The sequence below is a fragment of the Ictalurus punctatus genome, unplaced genomic scaffold, assembly GCF_001660625.3.
Source record: "Ictalurus punctatus breed USDA103 unplaced genomic scaffold, Coco_2.0 Super-Scaffold_100071, whole genome shotgun sequence".
In the NCBI taxonomy this organism is placed as follows: domain Eukaryota; kingdom Metazoa; phylum Chordata; class Actinopteri; order Siluriformes; family Ictaluridae; genus Ictalurus; species Ictalurus punctatus.
Window position 1 is genome coordinate 455,001 of NW_026521092.1, and position 23,238 is coordinate 478,238.

The following is a 23,238-nucleotide window of genomic DNA, read 5'->3' on the forward strand; positions in this document are numbered from 1 at the left end:
TTGTAGTTCTCTGTGCCTGTCTCGCTCTCTGCATTTCTCCCTTCATTTAGCTTATATTCCTTCTCTACCTCTTTCTCTCTTTCTATTTCTCATTAATCACTCTTTCCCTGTCCCTCTCTCATCTTTCTTTCTCCTTCTTTTTATCCATCCCTCCATCCATCCACACCCTATCTATTTATCCCATATCTATCCATTTATCACGCGACACGAAGCATAACACGAAGATTTCCCCCATACAATGTAAAAAGCACTACATAAATGTAAATAATTATTATTATTAAAACATTTATTATTATTATTATTATTATTATTATTATTATTATTATTATCCCCTCCTTCTCCGTTTTCCATCCCTCCATCCACCCTCTACCGTCTACCTTTCCCTCTACACTTTATAGTTTATTCTCTTTACTTCCATTCTCTCCCGCTCCCTGTCTCTCGTCCTGCTCTCTCTTACAGGACTGGTTTAAAGACAAAGTCCCCTGTCCTTTTCATCCCTCCATCCCTCCCTCCCCTCTGAATTGAGTGGGCTGTGGAAGTGCTTTGTTGGCACAGGAGAACCGGCACCGAGCCAAGAAAAGGCACATTGATGATTAAAATGCCGTCTGCGTGTCAGAAGCGAGGGATGACATCACGGCGAAAGAGCCGAGACGAGTGCGCGAGAGAGAAAGAGGGAAAGAAAGAGCGAGAGCTTGTTTTGTTCGCTGTGACATTTTCCATCTGTTTACGTCCTGGAGTAATTAATTAGGACTTAATCTTTTTAGAGCGTTTAGACGCTCATTTGGCTCTGCTCTTTTTTTACGGCGCATTAATGAGATTTACACCACGCTGGATCCTGATTGGCCAGGAGGTGTTGATTAATTTTCTAGAACAGCAGCTCTGACAGTAGTGCAGCCGCAAATCACAGCTTTAATTTATGCACTGGTTCTAATACGTCATGCTTTCTATTGCAACAGCTCATTCGCGGGGACTCGTCAGCGCTGTGTAACAATCAGAGCTTAAGATGTAGCTTTAAGATTTCCGACATCTTCAGTTAAGAGGAGTTTACGCTTCGCGGTTTCTCTGTAGCATGACAAGCTGCGTCGTTCGTCTCGATAACCGCAAGAGAGGGTTCTGTAAAGAGAACGAGCCGTTTGTAGCGGCTGTGACGTCAGTGACGACAGGGACTAACTTGTTTCACATTAAATGTAACTATAAGCTGTCAAAAAGTATGACATCGTTCTTTAATAAACAAAAACGTTGTAAGTGTTGGAAAATTGTTGTGGTATAAGAGGAAGAAAATACTTGGGGATGTGCTGTTATAGGAAAAAAATCAACTTCAGGGCAGTAGCAATAACTCTGCTTCATGCCTTATTGTCTATGGCTCTCGCCCATCTCTCTCTCTCTCTCTCTCGCTCTCGCTCTCGCTCTCAGGGTTCTGCATAACTACATGCTGTGGAGGATCGTAGCGGCGCTCAGCGAGCACTTATCCACGGGTTTCCGAAGCACGATCCACGAGTTCTCGCGGGAGATCGACGGAACCGAGCGGCAGCTGGAGCTCAACCAGCTGTGTCTCAATCAGGCCAACAAACACTTCGGCATGGCGCTGGGTGCACTCTTCGTCCAGACACACTTCTCCTCTCGCAGCAAGGCCAAGGCAAGAAAGGGGAGGGGAGGGGCTTAAGTTACATTTTATTAGGCAGTCACATGATAAGTCATGACCTCATCAACGTTCTTATACAGGTAGAAGTCATGTGTGTCTGTCTCAGTGAAGGAGATGTGGCCTATGTGTCAGTTACACTGAAAGAGGTGTGGCCTGTATGTGTCAGTCTCAGTGAAGGAGGTGTGGCCTCTATGTATTAGTGTCATTGAAGGAGGTATGGTCTGTGTGTCAGTTACAGGGAAAGAGGCATGGCCCATGTGTGTCAGTTGTAGTAAAGGAGGCCTGGCATCTTTGTGTCAGTCACCGTGACAGAGGTGTGGCCTCTGTGTGAGTCATAGTGAAGGAGGAGTGGCCTCTGTGTAAGTCTTAGTGAAAAAGATGTGTCAGTCTCAGTAAAGGAGGTGTGGCCTGCATGTGTTCAGTTTCAGTGAAAGAGACGTGGCCTGTGTGTGTCAGTCTCATTGAAGGAGGCGTGGCCTGTGTGTGTCAGTGTCAGTTAAGGAGGTGTGGCCTGTTTGTATATTTCTCAGTGAAGGAGGTGTGTGAATCACAGTGAAGGAGGTGTGGCCTGTGTGTGTGAGTGTTAGTTAAGGAGTCATGGCCTGTGTGTGTGTCAGTGAAAGAGGTGTGGCCTGTGCTTGTCAGTCCCAGTAAAGGAGGTGTTGCCTGTTTGTATCTTTCTCAGTGAAGGAGGCATAGCCTCTGTGTAAGTCTTATTAAATGAGGCGTGGCCTCTGTGTGTCAGTCTCAGTAAAGGAGGTGTGACCCCTGAGGGTTAGTGTCAGTGAAAGAGGCGTGGCCTGTGTGTGTAAATCGCAGTAAAAGAGGTGTGAACTGTGAGTGTCAGTCAGTAAAGGAGGTGTGGCCCCTGAGTGTCAGTCAGTAAAGGAGGTGTGGCCTGTGTGTGTCAGTTTCAGTAAAAGATGTGAGGCCTGTGTGTGTGTGTCAATCTCAGTAAAGGAGGTGTGGCCCCTGAGTGTCAATCTCAGTAAAGGAGGTGTGGCCCCTGAGTGTCAGTCAGTAAAGGAGGTGTGGCCCCTGAGTGTCAGTCAGTAAAGGAGGTGTGGCTTGTGTGTGTCAGTTTCAGTAAAAGAGGTGAGGCCTGTGTGTGTGTCAATCTCAGTAAAGGAGGTGTGGCCCCTGAGTGTCAATCTCAGTAAAGGAGGTGTGGCCTGTGTGTGTCAGTTTCAGTAAAAGATGTGAGGCCTGTGTGTGTGTCAATCTCAGTAAAGGAGGTGTGGCCCCTGAGTGTCAATCTCAGTAAAGGAGGTGTGGCCCCTGAGTGTCAGTCAGTAAAGGAGGTGTGGCTTGTGTGTGTCAGTTTCAGTAAAAGAGGTGAGGCCTGTGTGTGTGTCAATCTCAGTAAAGGAGGTGTGGCCCCTGAGTGTCAATCTCAGTAAAGGAGGTGTGGCCCCTGAGTGTCAGTCAGTAAAGGAGGTGTGGCCTGTGTGTGTCAGTCTCAGTAAAAGAGATGTGGCCTCTGTGTGTCAGTCTCAGTAAAGGAGGTGTGACCCCTGAGGGTTAGTGTCAGTGAAAGAGGCGTGGCCTGTGTGTGTAAATCGCAGTAAAAGAGGTGTGAACTGTGAGTGTCAGTCAGTAAAGGAGGTGTGGCCCCTGAGTGTCAGTCAGTAAAGATGGCGTGGCCTGTGTGTGTCAGTTTCAGTAAAAGAGGTGAGGCCTGTGTGTGTGTCAATCTCAGTAAAGGAGGTGTGGCCCCTGAGTGCCAATCTCAGTAAAGGAGGTGTGGCCCCTGAGTGTCAATCTCAGTAAAGGAGGTGTGGCCCCTGAGTGTCAATCCCAGTAAAGGAGGTGTGGCCCCTGAGTGTCAATCCCAGTAAAGGAGGTGTGGCCCCTGAGTGTCAATCCCAGTAAAGGAGGTGTGGCCCCAGAGTGTCAATCCCAGTAAAGGAGGTGTGGCCCCAGAGTGTCAGTCTCAGTGAAAGAGGCGTGGCCTCTGTGTGTCACTCTCAGTGAGGTAAGTGTGGCCTCTGTACCTGTCTTTCTCTCAGATTTTTTGTCGTACACATCTCTCCTGTTTTTCTTCTGCCACTTTCGAGTCTTCTCTCATCTCGTCCTTCTCATCCAGTCTCCGTGTCTCTGCACTAATCCCCCTCTCTCTCACTCCTAATCCCTCACCTTAATGTGATCTCTTCTTCCCTTGTTCCCTTCAGTCTCTCCTCTGTTCTGCTGAAAGCCACCTCTCCCCCTCCCTCCTCTTCGTCCGTGCTGTTCTGTGATAGAGAGATGGAAGGACAGACGGATAGATCAGCACAATGTGGGATTTTCTTGTTTGTGTAGCAGACTGTTTGAGGTCACCGTGCAGTCAGGTCCATAAGTCAGCGTCCATTACTGAGGATCTCATTAATATCGGAAATGTAGTGAAGTAACGTCTCTCAAAAAAGATTCTGCAGTTAATTAGTCATCCTTTAGCGTATTCACGGTTTCTGCCAAATGCTAATGTTTAACAGAAGTCTTATTAATAAATCTTTTTTTAATAGAAGAAGTGCTTAAAAGAACATTTATTATCATAACATTTTATTAAACATTACTTGGCCAACTGGCCTTTAGCAATTAGGAAGAAATATATTATGGAACACTAAAAAGCTACGACCTCTAGCTACAATAGTGTAAGTCTCAGAGGCTCCGCCCACAACCAACAGCATGACTCATGTCTTATTGTACTTTTTTTGTTCACAGGCTTCAGGTTGAATATGATTGGCTACACACACACACACACACACTTCTTTGAACAGTTTCTGATGAAAACCTTTGAACACTGTGAGCTTTTTGAAACAAGACATCATAACTGCAGTGCACTTTCGTGTGGAAGTGTAGAAGATGTCTGTATACGTGTGGGCGGGGCCTGAGACTCTAATGATAGCCCATACTCGGCCTTGCAAAACAACTGATAATGTAGCTATTGTGGTGCATTATGGGTAATACAACATCTGTTGGTTGATGTTGTATTAATAATCATTGATTATTGATAAGGATTATTGATTTATTCGGTATATTTATTGCCTGTGGTTTGCAGGTACAGGAGCTGGTGGAGGACATAAAGCACTCGCTGGATGTCAGACTGCAGGAGCTTGACTGGATGGACGGAGAAACCAAAGAGGCAGCGAGAGCCAAGGTGAAAAAAAAAAAGTGTAAATAAAATGACTCAATTATCACGCAGTCTGCTTTCAGTCAATAAAGACACGATGTGAAGGACCATAACTGGAAATTTATATGAGTTAGCAACAACAAGCAAACACAATCAACATTCATCCATAGTGCAGAGTGTAGCATACTGAGTCTCTCTCTCTCTCTCTCTCTCTCTCTCTCTCTCTCTCTCTCTCTCTCTCTCTCTCTCTCTCTCTCTCTCTCTCTCTCTCTCTCTCTCTCTCTCTCTCTCTCTCTCTCTCTCTCTCTCTCTCTCTCTCTCTCTCTCTCTCTCTCTCTCTCTCTCTCTCTCTCTCAGCTCCAGTACATGATGGTGATGACGGGTTATCCAGACTTCCTGTTAAAGCCGGAGCTCATTGATCAGGAATACGGGGTAAATCACACACTCGGGTCCGGATCTCTTAACCCTCATGTTCTGGTCAAAATCAATTTGATATTTTTTACTAAAGTGTGAATCGATACTAAAACCATTTAACACATTTCCCCCCAAAATGAACCTTTATGTCTGTTTTTTTTTTTTTTTTTTTTTTAAATAATAGGCAGGAACAGAAAGAAATGTTCCTGTCATTTTGATAAAATGAAATAAATGTGTGAAAAAATTGCAGTTTTTTTTCCCAACTCTACAGTAAATGGTGTGATTTTAACAGTCGTTCCAATCTTATTTCCATTTCCACCTAGTGCTCTTTTAAACACAACCTAATCACAGGCAAGGAACAGTGTGTGTGAGCTTGACTCGACCCGACCTACAGAACTTTACACTGCATCTACAGGAACATTCTGTCCCACCCCGTTGCGACCCACAAGACCGAGTTTTATTTCCAAACTCAATTATAGTTTTATGCAAGTTATAATTCCAAACCCGATTTAATATATTATTAAACTCGACCCAGTTTTTAATCTGAACCTGAGTGTGAGAAGTCTGGCCAAACCTGACTCGAATTCAATCCAAACCACAGGTTTACATTTACAGCTTCAGTCACCTCCAAACATTTGTGTCTGAGCTCAGTCTGTTCAAACCCAGCCTGGCCCAGTTATTCCTGACTTATTAATCCAAATACAAATAAATCCTAATTTAGTTTACATCGCTAATTCCTGAGATGACGACGTGCGTGATAGACTGTGTTTTTTAAATGTGACGAGAGATCCGGGGTTTAAAAGGAAAGAACAATGTGAACAGAACAGGAAGATCACATATGTAAAACTGTTTTTCCCCCTTCTTCTTCACTCACTTTCTTCTGTGATTTTTTTTTTGTTGTTCTTCTGAAGTTTGAAGTGAACGAGAAGACGTATTTCAAAAACATCCTGAACAGCATCAAGTACAACATCAACCTGTCCATCAACAAGATCCGCAAGGAAGTGGACAAGACGACGTGAGAACAACGCACGCACACACACACACACACACACACACACACACACACACACACACACACACACACACACACACACACACACACACAAAAAATATTGATGCAGTGCAAATTATCCAATAAACCACAAATAAGCACACCACCAAACATATTACTATTAATATTAATGTTATTGGTGTTATTATTATTATTATTATTATTATTATTATTATTATTATTAATAATAATAATAATAATAATAAACACTAAAGTATAATAATAAATAATAAATAATAGACACTAAAGTATCTAATTAATATAATATTTTATTGTTTATGAAACATTGTAAATAACTCTACATATTTAAGCATACATAATCTATATACAGTGCTGTGAAAAAGTATTTCTTCGGTTTTTGTGTATATCTCATACTTAATAGTTTTTATTTAAAAAAATATATTGAAGGAAAAAAGTTATCCAACACCTATCATCCTTGTGAAAAACTAAATGCCCCTTTAATCTGTTTGTGCCACCTTTAGCAGCAATGACTGCAACCCAACACTTCTGATAACTGGAGATCAGTCTTTCACTTACTTTTAGGACTAGGATTTACTCCTACACTTTGGATCATTGTCTCACTGCATAATGCAGTTAAGCTTGAGTTTCAGTTTACGGGCTGAAGACCAGACATTCTCTAGAGAGCAGAATTCATGTTTCCCTCAATTACTGCAAGTTGCCCAGGCCCTGAAGCAGCAAAGCATCCCCACACCATCACACTTCCTCCACCATGCTTGACTGTACATATGATATTCTTTTTGTGAAATTCTTTTTGATTAACACTGGATGTATTTGGAGATCATCAAGGTGTGTTTTGGTGAGATTCAGTCGAGTCTTAATGTTCTTCTGGGTCAGCAGTGGTTTTCTCCTCACCACTCTTCCATGGAGGACATTTTCCCCCAGAGTCTTTCTGATAGTGGAGTCATGAACAGTGACCTTTACTGATGCAAGAGAGGCCTGTAGGTCCTTTGATGTTGTCCTTGGCTCTTTTGTGATTTCCTGGATGAGTCGTCAGAGGAATTTTGGAAGGTCGACACTTCTGTGAAGGTTCAATACTTTGCAGAGTTTTTCCATTTGGAGATAACATCTCTCACTGTGGTTCTTTGGAGTCCCAGAGCCTTTGAAATAGCTTTGTAACCCTTCCCAGACCGATGTATTTCAATTTGATATATTTCAAATAAATAACATTATCATTTAAAAACTGTATTTTGTGTTTACTCAGGTTGCCTTTGTTTTATCTTAGATTTAGTTTTATTTCTGAAACAATTTAATATGAGATATACACAAAAACAGAAGAAATCAGGATGGGGCAAATACTTTTTCACAGCACCGTATATATATAATAAAAGTATATATATATATATATATATATATATATATATATATATATATATATATAAACAGCATTATACACTTGGTTTATACGTTGGTGAGTGATATTTTAAGCTGACATTAGAGAGAGCCTGGCGAATATTGAGGAGTTATGAGTTTTCGACTTGTGGAGCAGGAAAACAATAATGTTAAAGACAGACACGCTGATACGACGTCACAGGTGAGGAACTATTACATTATATGAAATTATTTCACTGCTTTGGAGATCAAGTCTTTTATTGGTTTTTGGGGAGCAGGAAAGGAGTAAAATCATTATTCTTTATCAGCTGCTTTTTTAACACTGACTTTGATTTCTCATGTTTAATCCTTAAAGGCTTGAGCTTCAACATACAAATGGCCACCTGAGCGTGTCTTTATTTTTTTTACGTTTTTAATTGTGGCTTGATATATTACAGTATAATCAACTGATCCGCAGTGTATCGTCTGATTCAACAAAAACTCAACTTATGCTAGTTATTCGTTTGTGGTTTGTCACCTGTGGGCGTGGTCTATATATTGCTCCTGAAGATAAGTAATTAAACACAGATGAAATAAATCAGTATGAAAAGCAGATGTGTGATTTACTGCTCGGCTCTGTACTAGACTTCAGATTAGACTAGCAAATTGAGCTAACTGTACTAGCTATGTACACTCACCAGAGGCACCAACGATGTCCGTCCTTCCCTTTTAGCTCTGTAGAGCCCCTTACCTGCCCAAAATTTTTTTGCTTGGCTCTCACTTGGCTATACCCCACTTGGCATCTGCCCCTACACTTTTATCTTGCTAGAGTTGCCCACCTAACCCTGCTTTCTCAACTCTCTGGCCCTGCCCACCTAACCCTGCTTTCTATACTCTCTGGCCCTGCCCACCTAACCCTGCTTTCTATACTCTCTGGCCCTGCCCACCTGACCCTGCTTTCTCAACTCTCTGGCCCTGCCCACCTGACCCTGCTTTCTATACTCTCTGGCCCTGCCCACCTAACCCTGCTTTCTATACTCTCTGGCCCTGCCCACCTGACCCTGCTCTCTATACTCTCTGGCCCTGCCCACCTAACCCTGCTTTCTCAACTCCCTGGCCCTGCCCACCTGACCCTGCTTTCTATACTCTCTGGCCCTGCCCACCTGACCCTGCTTTCTATACTCTCTGGCCCTGCCCACCTAACCCTGCTTTCTCAACTCTCTGGCCCTGCCCACCTGACCCTGCTTTCTATACTCTCTGGCCCTGCCCACCTGACCCTACTTCCTCAACTCTCTGGCCCTGTCCAAGTGACCCTGCTTTCTATACTCTCTGGCCCTGCCCACCTGACCCTACTTCCTCAACTCTCTGGCCCTGTCCAAGTGACCCTGCTTTCTATACTCTCTGGCCCTGCCCACCTGACCCTGCTTTCTCAACTCTCTGGCCCTGCCCACCTAACCCTGCTTTCTCAACTCTCTGGCCCTGCCCACCTGACCCTGCTTTCTATACTCTCTGGCCCTGCCCACCTGACCCTACTTCCTCAACTCTCTGGCCCTGCCCACCTGACCCTGCTTTCTATACTCTCTGGCCCTGCCCACCTAACCCTGCTTTCTCAACTCTCTGGCCCTGCCCACCTGACCCTGCTCTCTATACTCTCTGGCCCTGCCCACCTGACCCTACTTCCTCAACTCACTGGCCCTGCCCACCTGACCCTACTTTCTATACTCTCTGGCCCTGCCCACCTGACCCTGCTCTCTATACTCTCTGGCCCTGCCCACCTGACCCTACTTCCTCAACTCTCTGGCCCTGTCCACCTGACCCTGCTTTCTCAACTCTCTGGCCCTGCCCACCTGACCCTGCTTTCTCAACTCTCTGGCCCTGCCCACCTGACCCTGCTTTCTCAACTCTCTGGCCCTGCCCACCTAACCCTACTTTCTATACTCTCTGGCCCTGCCCACCTGACCCTGCTTTCTCAACTCTCTGGCCCTGCCCACCTGACCCTGCTTTCTATACTCTCTGGCCCTGCCCACCTGACCCTGCTCTCTATACTCTCTGGCCCTGCCCACCTGACCCTGCTCTCTATACTCTCTGGCCCTGCCCACCTGACCCTACTTCCTCAACTCTCTGGCCCTGCCCACCTGACCCTGCTCTCTATACTCTCTGGCCCTGCCCACCTAACCCTGCTTTCTATACTCTCTGGCCCTGCCCACCTGACCCTACTTCCTCAACTCTCTGGCCCTGTCCACCTGACCCTGCTTTCTCAACTCTCTGGCCCTGTCCACCTGACCCTGCTTTCTCAACTCTCTGGCCCTGCCCACCTGACCCTGCTTTCTCAACTCTCTGGCCCTGCCCACCTGACCCTGCTTTCTCAACTCTCTGACCCTGCCCACCTAACCCTACTTTCTATACTCTCTGGCCCTACCCACCTGACCCTGCTTTCTCAACTCTCTGGCCCTGCCCACCTGACCCTGCTTTCTATACTCTCTGGCCCTGCCCACCTAACCCTACTTTCTATACTCTCTGGCCCTACCCACCTGACCCTGCTTTCTCAACTCTCTGGCCCTGCCCACCTGACCCTGCTTTCTATACTCTCTGGCCCTGCCCACCTGACCCTGCTCTCTATACTCTCTGGCCCTGCCCACCTGACCCTGCTCAGGTGCTTCCTCAACTCTCTGGCTCTGCTCACTTGACCCTGCACTCATGGCTCACTGTATCATCTCTCTTTTCCCCACGCTCACCCTTTTTGACCCAACCCACCTGTCTCTATCCCTCGGCTCCCTTCACTCACCCACATGGCCTTGGCTCCTAACAATGTTTGCAACAGTATTTGCTTGTTTCTTTAGAAACTCCCATGTGACCATGCCCCCTCTGTACCTAACCACGCCCGACAGCTGTCTAGACATGCCCGCTTGGCCGTGGCTCCTAAAAATGTTTACTAGAAAAGTGCTAAATTTCAGTAAAAACATTAATGATATATCATTGTGTGTTGTTGCACTGTAATCTACTGAATTCTGAAAATAGTGTGAACATTCTAACGTTTAATCACAACATGATTAACACGATTAACATGATGGTTTTTTTTGTAACTTAGGAGTTTTAGTGGTGGATTCTGAAACTTTATAATTTTATCATAATTATATCATCTGATTGAGAAAATGAATCACTGCGACAGTCACAGCACCTGTTACAGTGTTCGTACAAGGTGCTTGACGTGCTTGAAGTGTTTGAATTGGGCTTTTTGAAGTTTAATTACTGGAAAACCTTGAAAACAGCCATTTTTTTAATTTAGTGGTGCTTAAAAAGTGCTTGAATTATAAAAATAAATAAATATGAAATTTATAAGAACTTTAAAGTGTTTATTTTGGATAGAACATGAATACAATCATTTCACTCAAAATATGACACCCCACTGCCACCCCTCCCTCCCCCTCCTCCCGCAATTCGCTCGCTCATCGGGACAGAGACAGCTCCGGTCACCTTCTCAGACCCCTTTAGCTTTGTTGTTGTTGTTGTTGTTTTGTACAAACCTTAGCTACGTTCTGTAGAAGAGAGTCACCAGTACTACCCCGCGAGGTCCTGCTTTCCCGCCGCAGATACACCTCTCTCTGCGTCTGTTCTGTTCAGTGAGTGGCAGAGAGAGAGCGAGCACTACATTCACTGTGAGAGAAAACATAAGAAAGACATTCTCTCACTTCAGTTGCAGTACTTTTTTTTTAAAAGGGTAGCTTGACTGTAGCTTAACTCCTTCAAACTATGAGTAGCTCGTAGCTTAAAAAGCTACAGTTTCAAAGTCGCTTCCCCAACACTGCCGACATCGCAGCACATGTGCCGCGTCTCAGTCACTATTTCTTACCCGTTCTGTTGTCTGACAACGCAAACAGAAAAATATGTAAACGAGAACGGCTTTATAGGAAAGTGGGTTTTAAAATATCTTTTAAAATACAGTATGTGAGCACAAAGAGTAGGAAAGAAGCAAACAGATGTGAAGGGCTGACACTGGGCAGAATGCAAACCACGTAATGAAATGTTAATCAGCGCATGACATCATCTAGCGACGTTTAGCGACTTTCCATTGAAAGTTGTTGGTATGTCGACGTAATGGTGAAGACGAAGCCATGCGTGGGAAAATAAAATTATAACCTGTACGAACCCTGCTGCCCGAAGCCCAATAAAAAGTGAATACTGATTTCATGTGTTGTGCTCATGTGTTTACTATTTTATGTGTGTGTGTGTGTGTGTGTGTGTGTGTGTGTGTGTGTGTGTGTGTGTGTGTGTGTGTTTGTCCAAGTGTGTTGTATATATGCCGGTATACAGGTGTGCAGTTTATTAAACAACCCGAGTAAACACTGTGTGTGTGTGTGTGTGTGTGTGTGTGTGTGTGTGTGTGTGTGTGTGTGTGTGTGTTATATTTCCACAGGTGGCTTCTTCCACCCCAGGCGCTCAATGCTTACTACCTTCCAAACAAGAACCAGATGGGTACATCTCTCTCTCTCTCTCTCTCTCTCTCTCTCTCACTCTCTCTCTCTCTCTCTCTATATCCCTCACACACACCTTATTCTTCTCTCTATTATGAGCTGCAGCCGGTTATTAGTGGTGTCTTTGTCCATCTGTGGATTAGATTTTCCTTCCAGAGAATCAATACATACAGGAGAAATAAAGAAAGCATGAGCGAGAGAGAGAGCGAGAGAGAGAGAGAGAGACACATACAGAGAAAGAGACAGAAGACAAACACAGAGCCTTGTTTTTTTTCATCTTGTCTGTGACACTCTGTCACTCTGTCATCACCTCTCTCTTGTCTCTCTGTCTGTCTTCTGAATTTTTGTGTTTTTCCAGTTTTCCCAGCCGGAATTCTCCAGCCGACTCTGTACGATCCAGAATTCCCGCAGTGAGTATTTTATGAAGCTGCTCCTGAACCACTCCACTGATTCATGAATGCTTTATAAGGTACACAGATCACAGTTTACTCCAGAGCTTCGGTGATCGCTCTACTCCGTCTGTATACTGACCCTGTATAATGACCTGATGTGCTTCGTGCTGGGAAGGAGGGAGGAAGTTGAGGTGAAGCTGATTATTTCTCGTCTTTAGCACTTCCCGTAATATTTACGGAGACGCACCGTAATCGGAGTCGTCACTTATCTGGAGGAGTGAATATTTTTTGGATGAAATAACGGATAAAGTTAATGTTTCTCTGTAAGCGTAGCAGATGAGCGCTGGGTCAGATTATCCTTCACACCGAGCACGTTTTCTTTACAGCGGAGCGCATCGGATTAACATAAACTCTGGTTTATTTTTTAATCCAACAAATCAATACAGTGAAATAAAAGTGTGATAAAATCTCCTACATCCTGCACACACGTTACAATCTCTTCACCTCGATTTGGTGCGTCATGGCTTCATTAAATTACGTCAAATAAAATGTAAAATAACAGGAAGTGCTGGATCAAGTGCTGTTCCATGTGCTGCTGAATAATGAATGTGGAAGAGATTTTATTAAATGAAAGCAGTGATTAATGTGATAATCACATCTAGCATCATCCACACAGTAAGACACCGATCAGCCATAACATTAAAACCACCTGTCTAATATTGTGTAGGTCCTCTTCTCCTTGTGCCAGCAGAACAGCTCTGATTCGTCGAGGCCTGGACTCCACAAGACCTCTGAAGGTGTGCTGTGGTTTCTGGCAGCAAGACGTTAGCAGCAGATCCTTTAAGTGCTGTAAGTTGTGAGATCGGGCCTCCATGGATCGGACTCGTTTGTCCAGAACGTCCCACGGACGCTGGATCGGATTGAGATCTGGGGAATTTGGAGGTTGAGTCGACACCCTGAACTCTTTGTCATGTTCCTCAAAGCGTTCCTGAACAATCATCGCAGTGTGTCAGGGAGCGTTATCCTGCTGAGAGAGGACGCTGACATTAGGGAACACCGTTACCATGAAGGGGTGTACTTGTTCTGTAACAGTGTTTAGGTAGGTGGTACGTGTCACAGTAACATCCACATGAATACAGGACCCAAGGTCTCCCAGCAGAACATTGTCCAGAGCGTCACACTGCCTCCACCAGCTCACCTTCTTCCCATAGTGCATCCTGGTGCCATCTCTTCCCCAGGTAAGCGGCGCACCTGGCCATGGTGTAAAAGAAAACGTGACCCATCAGACCAGGCCACCTTCTTCCACTGTAGGAGATTTGGGAGGTGCACCGGGGGTCAGCATGGACACTCTGACCGCTCTGCAGCTGCGCAGCTCCATACGCAGCAAGCTGTGATGCTCTGTGTGCTCTGACTCCTTTCTATCAGAACCAGCAGGAACTGTTTCAGCACTCTGTGCTACAGGAGATCTTCAGTGGGATCGGATCAGACGGTCTAGCCTTCTCTCCTCACGCACATCAGTGAGCCTTGCACACACGTGACCCTGTCTCCGCTTCACTGATTCTCCTTCCTTGGAGCACTTTTGGTAGGTAATAACCCCTGTAGACCGGGAACACCCCACAACACCTGCTGTTTTGGAGAAGCTCCGATCCAGTCGTCTAGACGTCACAATCTGGCCCTCGTCAGAGTCTCTCAGATCCTTACACTTGTCCATTTTTCCTGCTTCCAACTCCTCGACTTCCAGAACTGACTGTTCACCTGCTGACTAATAAATCTATAAATCCCTCCCCTCGACAGGTTCCTCACAGCACCTGCCAGTGGTTATGACGTTATGGCTGGTCGGTGAATATTGCTCTGGTTTAAATCTGAGAGACAATGTGTCTGCAACTGACTAAATAAACTAGCACCGTGTCTCGAATCGCATATTTGTGTGATATTCTAAATCATTAGTGAGTACGAGCACTAACCAGGTTTTCTACTACTTTTAGCGTTTGAGTTGTAAAAATCTCTTAAACTTCCGGAAAGCTCTGTTCTGAGCACTAGTCTTCTGGGTTTTGTAGATTAGTAAATGTTTTTGAATGTACCGTGTGCGGTTCTGATTTCAGACTCTTTAAGAAGTTTTAAAGGGAGGCGGTGCTTGTGAGCGTGTTTTTAACGTCGCTGTAGCTCTGTACTAAACACTCTGTTACTCTTACCTGTGCTGTAGCTAACCTTCACATTATTACTGTAACTAATCTTAACATTATTATACCTCACCTTTACACACAAGCTTACCCAACACTGCAAGATGCTTAACTAACATCCTCACAAAACCAATGAGATGTACGCTCAGTCCTTTCAATAACTCGTTCATCGCGGCGGTCTTTATTCAGCCTTTTCTTTTCTCTCAGTGCTCCTCGTTGTTAAAATGTCACTGGGTTTAAAAAAGAAAGAAAGAATAAAGACTCTCAGACAGGTTTATACATCCTCCTTTACACACCCCCCCCCCCCTCCCCCCCCGTGTGTGTGTGTGTGTGTGCGCAGGTGTCACACTGCAGGAAAAGATTGTTGGCCATTGTGAGAAAGGTTCTAGTCCATTAGTTCAGGTGACAATTAGAGAGAGAGAGAAAGTGTGTGTGTGTGTGTGTGTGTGTGTGTGTGTGTCTGCAAGGTTTTTGTGGGACTGCCTGTAATCAGAGGTTGACAGTTCCATCGTTCTATTGATCTCTTTTTACAAAGGAAGGAGGAAGTCATTAGAACACACACACACACACAAACACACACACACACACACACACACACACACACACACACACACACACACACACACACACACACCTGGACAAAAATACTAAACTTGCAGTAAGCTGGTATTTTTTCTCCACGAAACTTTGCCTTGTTAGTATGTGATACTGCTCTACCCTCTAGTGGTGACTGATGAGAAGTGCAGCTCAAGATTTACCTTGGATTTATCACAGGTCTCTAAATTATGGAGGAATCGGAGCAATCATCGGACACGAGCTAACACATGGATACGACGACTGGGGTGAGAGATTTCATCTCAAGCATTCTCCAAATCTTCATCAAGTTTAGTTTAATCTAATAAGTAACGTAAACACACTGGAGCGCCTTCAGTTCAGCACAGAAATCGTACATCACAAGCGATTCAGTAAATTCTAGAAGGTGAGATAATAATATGTTTTGAGGTAAATCACATTACTATATTCTATAGAAAGGATTCAGATGAGAATATTGCTTACATTTGATTTGTATTATTTCATTTCTTTAACTATTGTGTTATTTTCTGAAATATGTACAAATGATGTCACCGTGAAACTAAAGAACCGTAGTCCAGACACACGATAGACGTGTCTGAAAAGCTATTTTCCACATAAACGTACAAGCCTGTTTCTTCAATCCGGAATATTTTTTGGACAAAATCAAATTTCTCAATGAGTCGAACATCTTGAGACACAAATCGAAACTGTTCTGTCTGTTCTATCTGGCATTTTAGTCAAAAACGAGTTAACCGCTGTTACGAGACTGGGACAGGAAGTAAGTGCAGGATAAAAGTCTTTATTTCCCCCTAAAGTCACTCGTACAGGAAACGGGAATCGAGGTCTAAACCAGAACTAGAACCGAAGCGTGAAACATAAAACAAGAGCTGGGCATGGAAAACCTACCACATGGCACCCTTACACATCTAACCTGTTTTAAACGTATACTCGTTTAACTATGGCATGAAACAAGGAGCAAGAAACTAAACATGGGAATCATTGAACTAAGACTATGACGTGCAACACGAAAGCAAATAAAAGTTCAGTACTTTTGTTAGCTGTAAGATCTCGAAACAGCTCTTCACCCAGACCGAGCTTTAGAATACTGTGTGTGTGGGTGTGTGTTAGGTGGTCAGTACGATCGCTATGGTAACCTGAAGCAGTGGTGGACCGAGGAGTCTTACAGAAAGTTCCAGAAGAAAGCAGAGTGCATCATCAGACTGTACGATAACTTCACCGTCTACAACCAGCGGGTGAGCGTGCGCACGCAACCACCTCTCACTGATTTCAACAAAAACAGGTCAAACGTGTGACACCGAGGATTTGTCTTGGTATTGTTACGGGTTTATAGTTCAGAAAGGAATCTTTTGTAGAGTTCTGTACGGAACCTTTACGGCACACGCGTCAAACACAGGGCCCGTGGGCCGAATCCACACTGCAGCCTCCTTTCATTCGACCCACGTGACCTTGGAAGAAATAACACTGAAACGACCCGTAATACACTACGGCTCAACATCCTCACACTGTCCAGAATTCACCGCGACCTGTAGCGTAGCGACCGCTATCGTGCAGCACGAGGTCACATCTCACAGTACTGATGATACCCAGGGAAATCATAAAGTAATAATAACATCATAATCAGAATATCAACAATATAATCATATTTATCATTAGAATGGACACATACTGCGCTTTGTAGAGCATTCTAACATTCTAGCATTCAAACACTGTGTGTGTGTGTGTGTGTGTGTGTGTGTGTGTGTGTGTGTATAGGTAAACGGGCGTCTCACACTGGGAGAGAACATCGCTGATCTAGGGGGATTGAAACTATCCTACTATGTGAGTTCTGCACTTCACTCACTCTACACTGCTGTGAAAATCCTGATTTCTTCTGTGTGTGTGTGTGTGTGTGTGTGTGTGTGTCGTACTAAATAGTTTTAGATCTTCAAACGAAATACAACATAAAACAAAGGCAACCTGAGTAAACACACAACACCATTTTTATTTATTTATGTTTTTTTATTGAAGCAAAAAAAGTTTTCCGACATCCATCACCTGTGTGAAAAACTAATTGCCCCCTTAAACTTCAAATCTGCTTGTGCGACCTTTAGCAGCAATAACTGCAACCAAACACTTCCGCTAACAGAGATCAGTCTTTCACTTACTTCTAGGACTAGGACTGACTTCGGATCATTGTCTCGCTGCATAATCCAGTCGCGCTCGAGTTTCAACTTACGGACTGAAGACCGGACATTCTCCTTTAGGATTTTCTGGTAGAGATCAGAATTCATGTTTCCCTCAATAACTGCAAGTTGCCCAGGACCAGAAGCAGTAAAGCATCCCCACACCATCACACTGCCTCCACCATGCTTGACTGTAGGTATGATGATCTTTTGGTGGAGTTCTGTGTCTGGTTTACGCCAGATGTAACGGGACCCCTGTCTTCCAAACAGTTCCAGTTTCCACTCATCAGTCCTCAGAACATTCTCCCAAAAGGTTTGAGGATCATCACGGTGTGTTTTGGTGAAATTCAGTCGAGTCTTAATGTTCTTCTGGGTTAGCAGTGGTTTTCACTTCGCCACTCTTCCACGGAGCCGTTTTCCCCCAGAGTCTTTCTGATAGTGGAGTCATGAACAGTGACCTTTACTGATGCAAGAGAGGCCTGTATGTCCTTTGATGTTGTCCTTGGCTCTTTTGTGACTTGCTGGATGAATTTTGGAAGGTCGGACACTTCTGGGAAGGTTCACTACTGTGCCGAGTTTTTTAATCAGTTTTGGTTGTGTTTAGTCCAGCTGAACCCCATTATGAATGCACTTTCCTAGATTTAGGGAATTAGTAACTATGGGGGCAAATACATTTTCACACAGACCCAGTTGGCATTGGATAATTTTTTTTTTTTTTGCTTCAATAAATAACATCATCATTTAAAAACTGTCTTTTGTCTTTACTCAGGTTGCCTTTGTTTTATCTTAGATTTAGTTTTAACTTCTGAAACAATTTAGTACGAGATCTACACAAAAACAGAAGAAATCAGGATGGGGGCAAATACTTTTTCACAGCAGTGTGCCTGTCACTCTCCACTTTTCAGTCACTCAATATTTCACTCTATATGTTACTCTTTCAGTGCAAGATGAAATACTGCACTGCCCCCTAGTGCTGAACTTTCTACCTGTCAGTCAATCAGCCTGCCAATCAGTTTCACTTACCTGAAAATCAGTCTATCTATCAGCCAGTCAGTGTACCTGTCAATCAAGCAGACAGGACGTTAAACTACGTTTGACTCGGATCAGTCTGTGTAACAAACTACCTGTCAATCAACCAACTTGGCAATTACACGATTAATGGTGTCAAATGAACCTTTTAATTAGTCTACCTGTCAATCGGTCAGTTTGGGAATTAGTCCACCTGTTAATCACGCAATGTGTTAGTCAATCACCTGTCAATCAACCAGCTTGTCTATCGGCTTGCCAATCAATCTACTGGTCACTTAGCTGGTTTGAGAAGATGTTAGAGATCCTCACTTAACATTGCAGTACAGCTGTTCGTGGCTCCACCTACTCGTCTTCTCAGATATATATATATAATTTCCATCTGTCTCTCTGCAGGCATATCAAAAGTGGGTGAGGGATCATGGACCAGAGCGGCCGCTACCAGGCCTCAAATACACACATGAGCAGCTGTTCTTTATAGCATTCGCCCAGGTATACACACACACACACACACACACACACACACACACAAAATTCATCTGTAGCACATAAAGAAAATCTCGGCAGTATATGTGTTATATTTTAATGCTATATAATGATGATGGGCCTTTATAGATCACATATACTGTACGTAACAGCACAGTGAAATCCTTTTCTTCACATACCCCAGCATGTCAGGATGTTGGGGTCAGAGTGCAGGGTCAGAGCGCAGGGTCAGCCATGATACAGCGCCCCCTGGAGCAGAGAGGGTTAAGGACCTTGCTCAAGGGCCCAACAGAGGCCGCGTGGCAGCGCCGGGGCTTGACCCCCCGACCTTCAGATCAATATTTACTATATTAGTCCCGTATTAGCAGTTTACCCTCCAATACATTAAACATTAAAACTATGCACAGGTTCAGATGTTCAGATGAATCTTAAACTTCACCATATCAGCATTTACACACGTTTTTCAATCGGTTTATTATCAGTAGAGCGTGCGCTGAGCACGTTCCTGTGAATGAGCCGTTGCTATAGAAACGACACCGTATTAGAACGAGCGCGTTGATTTAAACCTGTGACGTGTAGCTGGGTCCAGAACTCAGCAGCTCGGTGGTGTACCGTTTATCACATGTAATGATCTCTCTGCTCTAATCGCGGAACAGAACTGGTGCATGAAGAGACGATCTCAGTCCATATATCTTCAGCTGCTGACTGACAAACACGCCCCTGAACACTACAGGTACACACACACACACACACACACACACACATACACACACACTCTCTCTCTCTCTGTATAAGCTGTTTATTACACTCCTGTGTGCAGGGTTATCGGCAGCGTGTCTCAGTTTGATGAGTTCGGTCGTGTGTTTCACTGCCCGAAAGGATCTCCTATGCATCCCGTCAACAAGTGCTCCGTCTGGTGACCTTCTGACCTTCAGTACTGACCTTTGACCTCTCATCTTTCACCATCCATCCAGAATTGTCTGTCTGTCCTCAGTGGACCCTGAAATCGCCCTCACACAGGCCGAGCGAAACGGAAATGTTTCAGAGTGCTGCTACGAGCTTAAAGCGTTCGTGTTATCCTAAACAAAACAGCGTTGTCATGGTTACAATATACCTCTTATATGGACACAGGTAGCGTTCAGTCGACGAGGCCGTGCGTACCGAGACAGCATACGCGTACAGACATATTGGCTTGCTAGCTAGTTAGCTTACTGACTAGCATGCTACCTATCTAGCATAATAAGGTTTAACGCACACTTTGAGCAAAAGTTTTTTTTTGTTGTTATAATCAATTTCATTTGAAAATATTTCAAATTGTCTTCTGTTTACATAAACATCTTCATCCATGGTGGAGAAAAACAAACAAACAAACACGCAATGCCTTCTGGGTTACGTCCTGAAATCGAGAGTGGAACAATTGTCGTTTACATTAAAGTTTTACGTCAAACGGATCGACGTCGTACGCAGTCTGACGACAACAGGAGTCACGTGAACTTTTATTAATAAACTGTACCTGAGCTGATCAAAAAAAAAAAAAAAAAGCCTTGCAAATGGAGAACGTTGCAGAAGAACCGTGTCGACTTTTCTTTAGTAAAATCCCTTAATCGTTGCTTTAATAATCCACGAGCTTTATGTTTCTCAGCGCTGCTTTCCTACACATCCTCCGTGTGGAAACTTATTTTTTCTACATAAATATAACCTGAAAGAATCCTATATTTATTTATTTTTATATTCTACTTAATAGTGTTCATGGGTTATTCTTATTCGCTATAATAGTTTTGAGGGTGTGCATGTGTGTGTGCGTGTGCGTGTGTGTGTGTGTGTGTGTGTGTGTTCAGAAACACGATTTAAAAGCTGCTACACAAATCTCAAATATTTTCAAGAAGATACCCTCTTTAAAAGACGTGAAATCGCACAGTTTGGTCACGATAACAGAGTGTGTGTTTGTGTGTGTGTGGTAACGATCGCGTGTTGTGAATTTGTGGGATCTGGGGGGAATTTAGGGATATTTTAGTTTAGCTTTTGTTTTTTCTTTATAGGGAAATGTTAAAGATTTTTGGTTAATTTTTGGAAAATGTGGGGAAGCGTTGGGGTTTCCGGGGACGGAATTTGGGATGGTTTAGCGAAATGTTTTTGAGCCGTTGTGAAAATGTGAAACGGCGTCTGATTGTAGATCTACAGGATCTCCTAATTGTTATTTCTGATCGCGGTTTTGGAGGGGTGGGTGGGGTGGGGTGGTGGTGGTGGGGGGGGGGGGGTGTTAGCGTTTGGAGCTTTTCTTACACCTTAATTTGTACAAAATACGACAAAAATGACAAAATCCTCCCCGTTTGCTCGAATTCCCCTGAACTTTGTGTGGTTGTTGATTCATTTTCTTTGTTTTTGGATTTTCACGTGTTAAGTCATACCGCTGCGTGGTTCTATTTCTCATTTATATTAAAGAAAAACAAAACAGCCAACTTCTTACGCAGATTTGTGAGATGAACCGAGGTTATGATTCCGATGGTAATCCGAGAAGATGGCGATGGACATGGTAAGGATGGAGGAATTTCTCGTTCGTACAAAGTGATTGTGATCTTTACGGATGTGAAACAACTCTTACGTCTTTTTTTCCTTCTTCTTCTCGTGATCGTCATAACTGGAACGATGGCTTTGTTATTGTTCGTGTCTGTGTTCTGTGTGTTCAGATCTATCGATGCAAGTTTTTCTCTCTTCGGGTGTTAAGGTTGTACATCACAAAAAGAAATAAATAAATAAATGATGATAACGTGTGTGTGTTCGAGTCTGTTATTACAGTGATGAAATGTTTAATTTCATACGGTGTTGAAACACGACTTAAACACAATCTGTAAGAGAAAGTAAGAAGTCAGAGACACCTTCCGGTGTTGCTATAAAGCATGTTTAATCAAACTACAGAATAAAAGACCTACAGGACTACATTACCCAGAATTCACAGTATTGAATGGTCAGCAGGAAATGTGAATATTTCTTAATAAAAAAAATAACAAAAAAAAAAAAAAGAATCATAAAAGCTCTGTTTGATGTATGTACTCGTCATAATCATGATGTCAGGAAGGTCATTATATTATTGTAATTTATTATATGAGTACATGGTATTATGTGGTACAGTAATTAATATTTTGGGCATTTATAAGCTCGTTAATACAGTTCAATAATATATACATTTATATTACATTATGTTATATTATAATACGTTTATGTTACAGAGCCTCGTGTTTATAAAAAGAAAAAGAAATCATGACCGTAAAATACACCGATCAGCCATAACATTAAAACCACCTGCCTAATATTGTGTAGGTCCTCCTCTCCTTGCGCCAGCAGAACAGCTCTGATTCGTCGAGGCCTGGACTCCACAAGACCTCTGAAGGTGTGCTGTGGTTTCTGGCAGCAAGACGTTAGCAGCAGATCCTTTAAGTGCTGTAAGTTGTGAGATCGGGCCTCCATGGATCGGACTCGTTTGTCCAGAACGTCCCACGGACGCTGGATCGGATTGAGATCTGGGGAATTTGGAGGTCGAGTCGACACCCTGAACTCTTTGTCATGTTCCTCAAAGCGTTCCTGAACAATCATCGCAGTGTGTCAGGGAGCGTTATCCTGCTGAGAGAGGACGCTGACATTAGGGAACACCGTTACCATGAAGGGGTGTACTTGTTCTGTAACGGTGTTTAGGTAGGTGGTACGTGTCACAGTAACATCCACATGAACACAGGACCCAAGGTCTCCCAGCAGAACATTGTCCAGAGCGTCACACTGCCTCCACCAGCTCACCTTCTTCCCATAGTGCATCCTGGTGCCATCTCTTCCCCAGGTAAGCGGCGCACCTGGCCATGGTGTAAAAGAAAACGTGACTCATCAGACCAGGCCACCTCCATGGTCCAGTTCTGATGCTCGCGTATCCATTGTAGGAGATTTCGGAGGTGTACAGGGGGTCAGCATGGACACTCTGACCGCTCTGCAGCTACATTCTTTTGAATGTCCATGGAATAAAATAAAATATCAGATGCCACGAGTGAACCTTCTGCCATCATTTACACATTTGAATATAACACGAAGTGTAACACGAAGCAAGGTGATCATAATGAAGCCATAGCCAAATCCCGGACATTTTCTCACATTTAGAAACCCCGGCCAGCTTTTTTAAGGTCTGAAAGAGAGGACGTGTGGTCACCCTAACAAAAGCATGTCAGAGATTCATTTGTGTTCATTTCTAGCAAATCAACTTCATTTATTTGCGCGTGCAGCAGGAGGTGGCTCACGTGAGTCCCGACTGGTAAGAGAGAACCAGAACTATAATTACACAGCTGTCCATATTGTGTTCTGTCAAAAGATTCGTTTATTTGCTTTTAAATGAATCAAAAATGAA

The 23,238-nt window shown here is 43.8% G+C and overlaps 1 protein-coding gene across 1 annotated transcript in view; it reads left to right on the forward strand.

Annotated features, from left to right (window-relative positions):
• LOC108277801 (endothelin-converting enzyme-like 1) overlaps positions 1-20,416 on the forward strand; it is a 46,697-nt gene extending 26,281 nt beyond the window's left edge. The window contains exons 8-19 of the mRNA XM_017490728.3: positions 1,414-1,636; positions 4,677-4,775; positions 5,106-5,180; positions 6,074-6,177; positions 11,957-12,015; positions 12,373-12,424; positions 15,361-15,428; positions 16,288-16,412; positions 16,933-16,998; positions 18,765-18,860; positions 19,511-19,587; positions 19,675-20,416. Of these exons, the coding sequence (XP_017346217.1) occupies positions 1,414-1,636; positions 4,677-4,775; positions 5,106-5,180; positions 6,074-6,177; positions 11,957-12,015; positions 12,373-12,424; positions 15,361-15,428; positions 16,288-16,412; positions 16,933-16,998; positions 18,765-18,860; positions 19,511-19,587; positions 19,675-19,774 (1,144 nt within the window). The 3' untranslated portion in view covers positions 19,775-20,416. The remainder of the gene's footprint in view (positions 1-1,413; positions 1,637-4,676; positions 4,776-5,105; positions 5,181-6,073; positions 6,178-11,956; positions 12,016-12,372; positions 12,425-15,360; positions 15,429-16,287; positions 16,413-16,932; positions 16,999-18,764; positions 18,861-19,510; positions 19,588-19,674) is intronic.
• The last annotated feature ends 2,822 nt before the right edge of the window (positions 20,417-23,238 follow it).